At 43.1% G+C, this 13,879-nt stretch overlaps 1 protein-coding gene across 1 annotated transcript; it reads left to right on the top strand.

Moving 5' to 3' along the window:
- The first annotated feature begins 3,966 nt into the window (after positions 1–3,966).
- On the top strand, positions 3,967–13,584 carry ankha (ANKH inorganic pyrophosphate transport regulator a). Its single transcript, XM_068582122.1, has 12 exons — positions 3,967–4,541; positions 5,803–6,019; positions 6,151–6,269; positions 6,538–6,621; positions 6,737–6,907; positions 7,040–7,174; positions 7,920–8,012; positions 8,095–8,187; positions 11,078–11,207; positions 11,316–11,439; positions 11,648–11,747; positions 12,693–13,584. Exons 1-12 carry the CDS (start codon positions 4,446–4,448, stop codon positions 12,825–12,827), a joined length of 1,497 nt encoding a protein of 498 aa, XP_068438223.1. The 5' UTR covers positions 3,967–4,445; the 3' UTR covers positions 12,828–13,584.
- Positions 13,585–13,879: the final 295 nt, after the last annotated feature.

The following is a 13,879-nucleotide window of genomic DNA, read 5'->3' as shown; positions in this document are numbered from 1 at the left end:
ATTAATGTATTTAGGATCCTTCAAAACTATGAACTATGTGAACAGTTATGAAACTACACTTTCCAGTGAAGGTGCAAAAATATTGATGCACAATCAATTTAATCTGTAAAATAAAATGACACCAAAGTCACAATCGAACAGAAAGAAAAAACAAACAAGAAAAGAATATTTATCTTTATTAACTTCACGATTTCACTGCCCTAAAGTCTGAAGATATTGCCCTTGTTATGCTGTAAAAACTGATCTTCGGAAGACTTATGATAGTTTTAGTGCGTACAGTCGATATATTACTGTCTTTTCAAACGAACGCCACTTTTCCATTAAACACAATGAGATAAATGAGCCGTGAGGACGGTTTTCAGAGCACCAGCCGTTGCTCTTCCCTCTGACTCCCCTAATTTTCTGCCCACAAATCCAACTTCCTGTGGCCTCTTATAAAAAAAGCATATTCAGCGTATCACGCCGGTCGTTTCCTCTTCTGCGTCTCGCGTGCGTTAAGTAATGCTGACAGGGGCCCAGAGGTCGTGTGGCAGCGTGTTCACACACTTCAACTCATTCACAGATTGAGGGCCCGTCAGCAGACACATCCAGATGAATGGAGGGCGTGTCGGACACATTTCAGCGTGACGCCTCGGCGTGAGGCGGGAAATCAATAGCCGTTCGGCTTAGTCGGGGAGAGGAGGCTGCCAGCTAAGCAGTCAACAGTGAGAGCGCGGCAGATCTGTCAGACTACTCAGGAGCTAATTGTGTCATTAATTATTGACAGTGACAACAGGCAGTGATTGACTGAGCCTGAAGCTGCAGCACACAACCTGCACTGCCATTGTTTTTGTCCCTCTGTGTGCACCGAGTGTATTTCAAGACAGCTTTAGGCAAATGAACCACATCAAAATGCAATAAGGAACATAAAAAGAGAATTCAAGACATTGTTATATGTTAAGTGTAAGTATAGGACTTCTCTGAAGTTAAAAAAGGGACACTATAACAAACTGAAATGCTTTGTAAACCTCTTTATTGTAACCCGGCTGGTGATAAAGTGCTGGAGAGACAACGTTCAGATTGTTCACCGGCGTCTCAGGGTCCTCTGACTAACGTCTAGTTCCTCTCTGGCTCGTGACTCACGATGTGCTCCTGCAGACAGCTCAACATCAGCTGCTTCATTTGATGCTAAATGTGAACATTTTACTGAAGTTGGAAAAAATCAAGTGGAGGTTTTGATGCAGCTCTGACCTGCGTGTGGATATTAGAACACACAAGAACATACATCTGGATGTGATTCATTGGGACTGTGACAAATTGTCCGGTCCCTTTAAATAAATATTTCTGATAGTTATGAGGAGGAGGTTACGTCGTCCTCTGTGGGAATGGCAGAAAGTGTTGAGAGTTTGTCGGTTAAACGTGATTATAAACTGAATCAGGTGTGTTCAGGTCCTGTTAATAACAGCTGTCGGGCCCCTGATTGGCCACTAGAGGGCGTGTTGTACCACCTGTAAACGTTTAACTAATTAAAAACTCTGCTGCTCTTGTGCCTTTAACATACTATAGTTTCTTTTGTGTGTTGCATCCGGGTCAATTATAAATGCAATGTATTTCTGGTTTATTCAATTTGTATGATTTTTATTTAAAGTAATTAAATTTCATATCTTCTTCAAATCGAATTTGATTCTAGTTATTTTGATGATGCTTTTCTTTGCCCATAAATGAAATTAATTAACTTTGAATTGTCTCTGGATTTAACATGTGGTTATTAAATAAAGTTGCATTGTCAACATTTGTCATTCATGAACATTTAGTAAATATAAATTCTATGTATGACATCACAACAGGACATTACTCAGTACTCTCAAACAAAAAGCTTTCTTAAATCCAAAGTATTGTCAAAATCTAGCAAAATCTGACCTCCTCTGTGCCTCTAGATTACTAATCTCTGTCTGCCAATACTTAAATCGCTGAGATGTATTTTATACCTGCTAACTGTCTGGCAGCCACATGTTGTCAGATAACCTTCTGAAGGTCAGCACACTGTAAAAAAAATCAGAAAACATCGTCATCGTAGTAAATATCATATATAAAATGAGTGTTTAAATAAGTGTTAAGTGACATCCGTTACTCTGGAAAACCATAAAAGAAGCTTTTGTACTCTTTATAAACACTCAATATAATACACGTTGCAGGTATTTGATGTTTATTTACAATCTGGGAAACTTGTAAACACGGTTTTCCAAGTCGATAAAAAATGAATAATAAAACGGATCTTCCGTCTTCACCTTCTTCGGCAACCGCAAGAACAAAAACAACATTGTGTTGAACTACATTGTTATACAAGCAGATACACAACAACTCATGTGGAGTCCTGGCTGCGCAGGCTGCTATACAAAACCCAAAACCACACGCACAAAATAAATCGGACACATGTGAATAGACGCGGCACTAAACACACTTCTATAAAACAAAACAGCTTGTAAAAGTCAATGATTGACTTTCAAATAAAACCACAAAGTCCAGTATTATTGAGATGTAATGAAACACTGACATCATAAAGGAATTTCAATAGTAGCTTCAGGATTTAACACACAAAGTGTACTTTCAGGTATATGGGCTCCATCATCTGAGTTTAGTTACGGCTCTGGAGGGAAGGTGTGTGTGCTCGTAAAAGGTTGTGTACCACAGGAGCTCCTCAGGCACCGCGCAGACACACAAACAACTCTGAGTTTGACTGAACATAACTCACCGCTCGTTCAACAGTAGCACGTTTCCACTTGACATTAACTGTAAACAGACCACAGCAGTTGTGTGTGTGTGTTTGTGTGTGTGTGTGTGTGTGTGTGTGTGTGTGTCTTAAGCAAACAAATGTTGCACAACATACAAATGTAATACAAAACTCAGGTCAATATGTCATAGATAAATATACGCACATATTAATATTCTTAAAAATATTAATAATAAACATGTCAAATGTATTAAATATAATTTTTAATTATATATCTAAATATTTTAAAAGTGCCGCACACAAGTCCTTAATAATATGAGTATGTTTGCCAACATACAAGGATAGTTTGTTGACATTCCTGGTACATTAAAAAGCATTTATTAATTTATTTGAATTAAACTCTATTGGCACAGTCACGTTTCTTTTGTATTCACTCACTTGCTGTGAGATATATTACACAAACCAAAGTAATTGTAGGTATCAACTCACACATCTCTATATAGCGCAATGGGTAAAATAACAACACACAATGCAGACCATTTCAGAGATTAGAGTTAGTTTTGACACACAAACAAACTCCCAGTCAAGACTTTGTGATGTGAATGTGCAATATGTACATTATATCACAGAATTTGGTCAAATATACATACGAGAAATTGATCTAATTCCGTTTTACTGGATGCCGATGTCTATGCTTATTTACATGTGGTTGTGTTTTTCTCAAATGCCATTTGTTACTACGTATTTGCATCATTTTTTAAAAATATATAAATAATAAGCATGACAATAAATAACATGTCTCGGAAAACATTTGTCTAGCTTTGTCCACAAGGGGTCAGTGTTTCCCAACAGATATCGGGCATGTCAGGGTTTATTAAAAAAAACTTGTATGAGATTGACGATATATATATATTTATAACATTATGGTTAATCAGAATGTTAATCCAGTTGGTCATACAATAGATCATATTTCTAGTCCAGTTAAATCTCCCTAATATTTGGTGCTATTCCAAAAAATGCACGAGTGTTTACCAGTCAGAACAATGTAACAAGGCCTCAATGTAAACACATATCACTCAGCCCCGTGTCCCACACAATAATAATAATAATAATAATAATAATAATAATAATAATAATAATAATAATAATAATAAAGCCATGTTTCTTTTTATTTTTTAATTTTTTAGAGTAGCTGGTGATGTCACGGCGGGGACGCCTGGCCCACGTGCGGCGCGGCAGTGCGCGCGCTCCTCGCCTGCGGGGAGGGTCGACGGCAACCGGACCGCGCGCGCAGCGGCAGCACAGGCGCAGTCAAACGCGGCGCGAGAGAACCTAATCCAACCCGTTTCGGATTATCGCTTTTTTTCCCCTCCCTCCCCGCCCCCCATATCCAAATCTCCGGCGGCAGAAAACAGTGGCACGCCTTCGTCTCCCGCTCGCTCGCGCCTCCTCTCCCGGCACCTACCGCCCCCATTGACGATGACTCGTGAGGAAGATGCCCCCGTCTGAAATTTCCGTTGACCTTCGCCTCCGCTCGGCTGCGTCGAAGCATCGTGAAGCGCCGCCGCTACCGGAGCGCCTCGGCTCCTGCCGCTGCCCCACTTAGCGTCTCTTTTACCCCCCTCGCTGGAGAGACACAGGTGCTTCGACTAGCCTGCTTGCACGTCTTTTTTTTCTTTTTTAATCCATCAAGACCGAGGCAGATGCCCCTCGCTCTGTCATCCCGGCTTGTACTATGGTGGACTTTCCATCTCTCACTCCTTACTGGCCTCTCATCCGCTTTCTGGTGCCTTTGGCTATCACCAACGTTGCCATCGACCTCGGAGAACAGGTAACGTCTGTGTTTTTATTGTGTATTATTTATTTATTTTGCCTGCGTTGTTATTTTCGCTCAGTGACACACACAGAAAAAGAAGGAAAAAAAACAGTCGCTTTGCTTTTTTTTCTCGGAGCGGCTAACGGTTTTTAAAGGGTATCCTTCCGCCGCTGTGAGACTTATGTTTCAGTGTCAACCGGGTGTACTTTGGTTGTTTAAGATACAGAAAAGCTCCAGGAAACGGTCTATTTCGAGTGTTGTTGTGTCTGTAAAGACCGGTGGTTTGTGTTGTAGCTCGAGCTAGTTTAGCTGTCAGGCTGAAGACATCCGTTAGGTTTCATATACATTATTGAGGAGGAGGAGGAAGAGGAGGAAGAGAGGGAGGCCCTAGTTTAGTCAGATGTTTCTGACATGTCTGTCTCCAAATGAATATGCTGCTGCGGATAGCTTATTTTTTATTTGTGTGTGTGCTATACAACCTATTTTACTCACCAGACTGTTCCAGACGAGCAGCACACTATTTGGCATTTGATTACTCATTAAATCTGAGGCCTGAGATCATGGCGGCTCAAGTACACAAATCAAAACACACACACCGATGCATTTGATTTTTGTTTCCCTGCTTGGACATTTCCTGTCCTGCCTCTGTCAAAGCACTGATCTGGGGGCTGCCCTCTCCCCAGAGACCTTGAGCAGATAGTGTGGGAGTACAAAAATAAAACACACACACACACACACACACACACACACACACACACACACACACACACATACACACACATTGTGGCTAGGATTACGCTTATGTAATGTCTCTGTTAGCTGGTATAAATAGCACACACACACACATACATATGCATCGCCCTGCGAAGGAAAGGAGGCAGCTGTAATGGTTGTTCTGAATGGAAATACATCTGGGATCAAGTGTTGTGGGTGTTTCCTGATGACACTCGCTGCTCTGCACTATGTCAAAGGTCGCACTCTTTATTGTGCCTGTAAAGCACGAGCAGATCTACAGTGGAGTAGCATCTGGTCAGAGATAAAGTTAGGCTAAGTCATAGTCATGTGGGCAATACTGAACTTCTCTCTCTCTCTCTCTCTCTCTCTCTCTCTCTCTCTCTCTTTCTCTCTCTCTCTCTCTCTCTCTCTCTCTCTCTCTCTCTCTCTCTCTCTCTCTCTCTCTCTCTCTTCTCTCTCTCCCTCCCCCTTCATGTGCTGTCTCACTCCCCCTGACACCTCACCCTCTCCACGCCCATCCCGTAATATCTTTTTGTTCCAGGCCCTCAACAGGGGCATAGCCACAGTCAAAGAGGATGCAATTGAAATGCTGGCCAGCTACGGCCTGGCCTACTCCCTGATGAAGTTCTTCACCGGACCCATGAGCGACTTCAAGAACGTGGGCTTGGTGTTCGTCAACAGCCGGAGGGACCGGAGGAAGGCCGTGCTCTGCATGGCCACGGCCGGCGTCATCGCCTTCGTCCTCCACATCCTGATAGGTGTGTGATGATGATGGTGACGCGTTATGTGTTTAAACCTCATCCTATGTTGGTATTTGTAGCAAACCTCAACTTTCACCATGGCAGCTTTCCTCATCTTCCTAATCTCCGTTTCCTCTCCTTCTCTGTAGCTTACACAGATTTAGGATACTACATCATTAATAAGCTCCACCATGTGGATGACTCTGTGGGGGGCAAGACAAGAAAGGCTTTCTTATACCTGGCTGCATTCCCTCTGTTGGATGCGATGGTAAGTGTACACTACAGCGAGATTATTCTACATCAGCAGCCAGACATTTTTCGTGACGCAATCGTGGATTTACACCCGACCTAGAAATTGCTCGTTTTTAAATCCTCTGTCCATGCCGGTGTCAGCGTGAGTGTATTCCCCGCTTTAAAGTCGAGCTCTGCTCCGTTGTATAACGCCTGTGATCCGGCTGTGGTTCAAAATAGAGCTTTTGTTTTCAGTTTCATGCTTGTTTACCGGTGATAACACGATGCGCTGTTCTGTTTTGAAGGCTTGGATTCATGCAGGGATACTTCTCAAGCACAAGTACAGCGTCATAGTCGGCTCAGCCTCCATCTCTGATGTCGTGGCCCAGGTAACGAGATCCATTCTCTTTGATTTGACGCAGAGGGGCAACGTTTGAAGTGTTGGAAGAAAGTTGTTGTGAATGTTTGGCTGTTAAATAAATCACGGCCGTTGTTTTCCTGCAGATTGTGTTCGTGGCCATTCTCCTCCATAGTAACCTGCAGTGTGTGGAACCTTTACTCATCCCGATCCTCTCCCTGTACATGGGCGCTTTGGTCCGGTTCACCATCGTCGGCCTGGGCTACTACTGTAACGTTCACGAAAACATCCCAGACTCCAGTGGACTGGACGTTGGCGTAAGTGCTGTCTTTTTATTGTTAACAAAGCAAATTATGGCAGGAGTAAACGAGGGGTAGGGACCCTTTATCTCTACCGGATTTAGTCAAATTTGAGAGTCATTTTTTTTAGATCTGTCTCGTTCCCTGCAGGGTGACGCCACGATCAAAAAGATGCTGAGTTTCTGGTGGCCCCTCGCCCTCATCCTGGCCACTCAGCGAATCAGCCGACCCATCGTCAACCTCTTTGTGTCTCGCGACCTCAAGGGGACCACTGATGCCACAGAGGTGTGTGTGTGTGTGTGTGTGTGTGTGTGTGTGTGTGTGTGTATCAGAAATGTAATAAATAACACTTCTGAACTGTTGCTCTAAAAAGCATTTTCCTGTTATTTCTTATAGTCACAAACTGTCATGTATGATTAAGAAGAACTTGTTTGTTTTTATAATTTAATCTGGATGTTATTAATAACGCGGCGTCAAGTCATTTTATAGTAATGCTGGTGTAATTATACAATGCAGTTTGACATATAGGGACTTCACAGCTTTGTGAAGCCAGTGGTACTAATTCCTCCCTCAAGTTGGTGCAGATGAAAAGCCAGATGCCGACAAACTGCCTCTGGAGCTTTCTGCCTCACAGAGACCCAAACGACTAGAGACAATACAAAGCTGTTTACCAGAACCAACTGGAAATCATTGACAACACTGGCTGCCAGCGGTTTGAGTGATTCACCACGTTCACGGGGAACTCAGGGCGTGATTGCACTGAGTGAAAACATTCCTCACGGCCCTTCTGTTCCTGCGTAAAAGCCTGGCGCTGTCAGTTGTTGTTGTTGTTGTTGTTGTTGTTTGGGACACAATGACGAGCTCAATTAATAAACTTGCGGAAAACCACGTGGTCGGGAAAGTGAGAGACACACGTGTTGCTTTTATCTCTATTGTTGGACGGCTGTCATTTATGTAGCCGCGTGGTGTTTTCAACGTTTAATTGGTGGCCTGCTGATGACTCCTAGCCGCTGTGTCTTTGTCGTTCCAGGCCGTGGCCGTGCTCACTGCCACGTACCCGGTGGGTCACATGCCCTACGGGTGGTTAACTGAACTGAGAGCAGTGTACCCGGCTTTTGAGAAGGTAATCCACACCGAACCATGTTAACCGTTTACTGGTAACAGTTCATCGTTCACGCCGCTAACACTTTCTCCCTTCTCAACAGAACAATCCCGGCAACAAGTTGAACGCCGGCACCTCGGTCACCAAGTCCCATATTAAAAAGTTTACATTCTGCTGTCTGGCTCTATCGCTCACGGTAAGATGAGGACACATCTTTTTTAAATAATTTTTTTTTATTTTTCAGGCCCTAAATTACACTCTAAGAATATAGCATGATTTTCTCAGAAAAAAAAGTTGTGGTTAACAGTTTGTTTTTATGGTCTGAGTGGACACAATGCTGAACGTCTGGCTGGATTTTTCTTTGAAAAAAATGAACGCGGTTTGGAGGTGAAGCTTGTTTACATTGTAGATTAGATAGAGCAAAACAGTTGCAGCCCTCATGAGATTTACTGAAATAATCCAGTTTCTTTTCAGGCATTGCTGTCATGTCATCAGTGTTACGCAAACATCTCCAGTCTTTTTGTTTACAGAATGTTTCTAGTGTCCTTACGTTGAGATTTGACCTCTCCTATAGTAAAAAACGCCTGTTTCTAAACCTGCTGCACCACAGATTGAAAGATACTCGTTGGAGAGCAAGGTTCGTTCGAGGACTGGCACAATTGCAGAAACGTGTCTGACAGAGTTTTTGCAAAGTTTGCCAAAGGCAAAGAGTCCTGCAAAAAAATCTCTAAAGCTGACTCTGAAGCTAAAAAAAGCATTCACGTTAATTATGCGGCTACAGCTGCACATTAGTGTGTTTATAGTGAAGGGGGCTCGCGGCGTAGTTGCAGGCATACTGAATGTACTTATTCTTTGTAGTAATGTCATGGTTTCAAGTTGCAGAAAAAGAGAGAGGGAGAGACATTAGGGTGGAATTTGTGAAGAGGGTAAGGGGCTTTTGTTTCCCCTTAACATTTCCACTCAAGCTTTTAGAGCTTAATAATACCGGCACTCACCTAAAACACATTGGTTATCACATTCCAAAAGCTCCTCGCAGGTGTACTTTTTCTGCTAAATAATCAGTGCTGCAGTCACACTGTGTGCTTTGCTGCTCAGTCGTTTTGTTTTTCGGCAACATTTTTGAACAGTTATGTCATGGGGATCGGCAAGAACACGGTAGGATCGGCAGGCTCTCTGATTACACTTGCAAAGGGCACGTCTGTTAAGTAGAAAAGAAGCTTTTTCACCAGTTAGTTGCACTAACAGGCTGAATAAGAAAAACAGGAAGTTTGTGGCAAAGGTTGGGTCTTTTTAGGAGGAGGAGGAGGAGGAGAGTTGGTCACCAGATGTGCAATCCTAGAGCTGTACATGTTTACAAGAGGGTGACTGGGCTCGACTCACACAAGCCGGCAGGTAGGTATGCTCTGTAGTGAGGTTGTACAAAACAAGCTGACAGTCATCATGCCAGGACTTGTTCTGATTGCATGATTACACATGAAGGAAAGACAAAGGAATGTAAACAGCAGAGGAGGCTGACGAAATATGTTGGAGGCGGGCTCTGCTGTCCTGTAAACAGACTTGGCCGTGGCGGCGAGAGGGGATGTCTCACCTCGTTTAAAGGCACCACCGCTGAGTCAGGGGAGACGGCGGTTTCACTTGAGCCAAACAAATTAGTTACGTGCAAAAATAATGATAGGTGGCGAGGCGACACCAAATGAAATCACCAGTTCCGGGTAATCTATTCGTGCAATTTGGTTCAGAGAAGTCTTCAACCATAAAACCACAGCAATGTTTGTTTTGTTTTCTTTCTGCTACACGTGTGTCATTCTTGAAGAAGAGTGAGACGGTGGAAGGTTTATAGAATTACTCTTTCAGTGTGCTTACTTTTCATCCTGTCATCCTTTCTCCTTGCCTTATTTTCCATAAAGTATGACTCAATGTCGGCAACTTTACGTTATTTAACATTTCTTCATTTGGCAAGCATTCTTTTGACCCTTACGTCCAAAGCAACGTACACATGAGGTGCAATACAATTTAGCCTTAAAGCGATTGAGATGAAGGTGGTGTTGTTTCATCATAATGAGCTGCACTGAGGCCATAATGCGCTGTACAAGGTCATAATGCACTGTACTGAGACCATAATGCGACGTACTGAGGCCATAATGCACTGTACGAGGTCATAATGCACTGTATGAGGTCATAATGCACTGTATGAGGTCATAATGCACTGTACTGAGGCCATACTGTGCTGTAGCTGACATTTTTATCTGGAGATGGGGTGAGGATTGACCTTTCTCCACAACAGGGTAAACTGGTTTAAGCATTGTGAGGAATGCACCTGAAGCCAGTGCTCAGGGCGAGTGGAAATTGCGTGGCATTCAAATGAGGAAGTGAATTTCCATTTGTTCATGTAAATTCTCAACTCCAGATACCCGCACAGAAAGCGTGAGTGGTGTAAAGCTCAGCTGGAGTCGTAGTATTTGTTCTTCCAGAATACTGCGACCAGGTTTCAGAGGGTTAGTGTGCATAATGCGTGAGAAGGAGCTTTATTGACAGCAGATGGCCTTTCCACAGACCAACTGAGAGGGAGGCACAAGTGAGCGAGGACTTGTAGGAGGGTTGTTAATAAGGGTTATAAGATCATGTTGAGTTTTTGCATAGGGGGCGAATTTAGCTTTTGCCTTTGAATGCCAAGAACATTCTAGAAAAACACCTTTTTTTAAAATCTCTAGACCCCCCGGTGCTTGTTCTAAGTTTGAAGTGCAGAGAAACTATTTTCATGCAACTTTAAAGAAACGGATGTATTATTCATGTTCAGATCAAACTGGGTTATCCTTCTGTTTAACGCTCCCATAACATGCTTGTAATAGCAGCGTCGCTCCGTCAATGCTGCACGTGCCTCTGCGACTGCTTCCAGAAACAATAACATTGTCTGTGGTGTGTTTGCTCGCTCGCTTGTTCCACATGAGCTTCAAAGGCCTACATTAAATCTGAAAGCCCTCGAGTTAATGAACTAATGAAATCTAATGAGGCGTGCCGGGCGCCTCTATTGTGCTGCATCGAACGCAAACAAAGATGAATTTGTATTTTGTCCATTTTGTTTCCAGCTTTGCTTTGTGGTGTTTTGGACTCCTCATTTATCAGAGAAGATCCTGGTGGACGTCATCGGAGTGGATTACGCTTTCGCTGACCTGTGTGTGGTGCCGCTCAGAATATTCTCCTTTTTTCCCGTGCCGGGTAAGACACTCGATTTTGAGATGTTTTTCAGCTGCTTTTTTTTCTTCCTACTGTGGCTTTCAGACCAGTGGGGTGATTTCCACTCTGTGTGTGTGTGTGTGTTTGCAGTAACTGTACGGGCTCATTTGACTGGATGGCTCATGACCCTGAAAAAGACCTTTGTGCTGGCCCCCAGCTCGGTTCTACGCATCATTGTCCTCATCACCAGTCTAGTTGTGCTGCCTTATATGGGGTAAGTCAACACTTCAGAGAACAGTGTGAGGGTCACAAAGGCCGGCCCTGTGACGCGGGCTCTCTGAGTTTTTATTCATAACGTATCGTGTGATATTCTGCTTCCAATGTTTGTTTGTTTTTCATTCTTCTTCTGATTTATTTCTGAAGCGGATCAAACAGGATGACGATTCATTTCCACGTCGTGATCGTGGTGCTTTGTGTTTCAGGGTTCACGGGGCCACGCTCGGGGTCGGATCCCTCCTGGCCGGCTTCATAGGAGAGTCGACAATGGTTGCCATAGCGGCGTGCTATGTTTACCGACAACAGGTGAGGACACCTGGGTTGAGCTCGTTGCAGACATGAGAGCACGCCGAATTCTGTGTTTTCAACCATTTTCAAACCTGTTTAGTTTGAGTAGGGATGTAATGAAACTAATCCATTATGAATACAGCCCTTAATAAGTACACACTTAAATAAATGCATTCAACTTGAACTTTGACCTTCTTGCTCTTACATACTCTGTGCAGGAAATTGTGGGTCAGTGTAGCTAGAAAAGCATGCTGGCGTGCAAAATGTAACCGGATGCAGTCGGACGTCCTGGTATTTTTGGCACACTGTCGTTGTTTTGGGGCATATTCAATATTTGTCTGGCACACCAAATAGTCTGTTAGGTATTGAAATGCACAAAACATCTACACAGTTAGAACTGTGGGTGTGTTTTACTGTTTTCTACTTACTCAGTCAGTGTTTTTCTCATCTTCCCTAATAATCTCTAACTGGCAGCATCCTGTTAAATAAACCGTCATTTGCTTTTTAAAAAAATAATTATTACAGGGTTATTAGAAGAAACATCTTCTCAGATAACTCGCAGCAAGAAAGAGAAGTGTATTTCTCAAATTGTCGAACCATTTGTTGATCGGAGCGCGATAACATTCTCCATATCTTTTTGTACTTGTGCTCGTTGCATTTGACACATGATGCTGAGCATCACACTGCATTCAGGGTCTGAAAAAGTCCCATGTTTCTATTGCCCCACTGGAAAAATCTTATTTTTTTCTTTACAGCCAAGTCTTCTAAACATTCATCTCCAGTTTGTAATTCCTTAACGCTGATAAGCAGAAGCACAGGGCTCTGCATGCTGCTGGATACTTCTCTGTGTGCTCTTCAGGAATTAGATAAGCACAACTTGAAAAGGCAGTTTGCTACTTTTTTTCCATCTGTGACTTGGAAGCAATTTGTGGTTCTTATTCCTCCCGACTTGCGTTTCTGCAGAAAAACAGCGAGATGTCCAACGAGCTGGTGGTGGAGGGCGAGGACGCCGCCCCGATGAGCGAGGTGTGCTCCAGGGCTCCGATGGACGCCATCGAGGAGCTCCAGGAGGAGGAGGAGGAGGAGGAGCAGGAGTGAACTCTGACTGCAGGGGAAGCCGGCCTCCATGTGGAATTTTGCTGAAGAAGAGACTGCCGAGTGTTGATAGTGCTGGAGAGGGGACCCGGGTATGGTTTGGTTTCAGAGGTTCTCCCCGACAGGATAAACTGAGTAAGAGTGACGCGGTCGTCTTCACGTCGACCTACACACCATTAAAACGCACACTGTACAGAAAGCCATGCACCTCCAAGTGTTGAATCATCAGTGTAAATACCGTGATGTCTTCCGACCTTTTTTCTCATAGTTTTGCATCATCGGCTGGTGTATTAACCACTTTCACGTGTTTACTGGTAAACAAAGGGATCTTTTCCTCCGAAGCAGCAAGAATGAAACGTCTGTCGAGTGGTAGTGGAGTTGCCAAAATACAGAGTTCATTATTTTACGTTACTTTATCAAAATTAAGCGGCAAAGCCTTGCTTGAATTCAAATATAGACATGTTGTGGGACTTGTTGGGTTGTGCAATCGTATTTTACATACAACGTTGTACAGAGTATTGTTGTTTTGTATAGGTAATGCAATGTGTATATTTAATTGCCCAGAGGGGTCGGGAATCCCTGGTTATATCATCGCGTGTGTTTTCAGAATACAATTATGATCGTTCACTTTCCATGCAGTCTCTCTGGGAGTCCATCTACTTTTGTTTTGCAAAGCATTTTCCTGGTAGTATTCAGACTGTCGTACGTACTGTATATAATGTATAGGCATTCTTATTTGGCGAATAAATTGCTTTATTAATGCTCGTGTTTTGTCAACGTTGGATTTCGGTCTTTATTGTGCTGCTGTACACAAAATATATATTTTTCTCTCCCCTTTTTAATAACACAATAGACACAAACCAGGTTTGCACAGTCGAATAATGTGACAATATGATAATGAGCATAAATGTGGGCTATGCATGAATATTCATTTTGCTTGACAAAAACGGCAAAGAATGCTCATGTTACCCTACTATAGTCGGATAGTGAGGTTACTTTAGGGTCAATTTACTACTTTAACTACTTGTGAGACTCCGTTCTGAACTGGGATTTAG

This window comes from Clinocottus analis, unplaced genomic scaffold (assembly GCF_023055335.1).
Source record: "Clinocottus analis isolate CAN_PGR_092001 unplaced genomic scaffold, fCliAna1.0.p SCAF_18, whole genome shotgun sequence".
NCBI classification, from domain to species: domain Eukaryota; kingdom Metazoa; phylum Chordata; class Actinopteri; order Perciformes; family Cottidae; genus Clinocottus; species Clinocottus analis.
This window is presented reverse-complemented; position numbering and strand designations above follow the sequence as displayed.

Bases quoted from the DNA above. Each gene is read 5' to 3' on its own strand.
- ankha (XM_068582122.1), top strand. From the start codon at position 4,446: ATGGTGGACTTTCCATCTCTCACTCCTTACTGGCCTCTCATCCGCTTT. The intron at 4,542-5,802 runs GTAACGTCTGTG...TTTTTGTTCCAG, and splicing joins CCATCGACCTCGGAGAACAG to GCCCTCAACAGGGGCATAGC. The intron at 11,440-11,647 runs GTAAGTCAACAC...TTTGTGTTTCAG, and splicing joins GTTGTGCTGCCTTATATGGG to GGTTCACGGGGCCACGCTCG.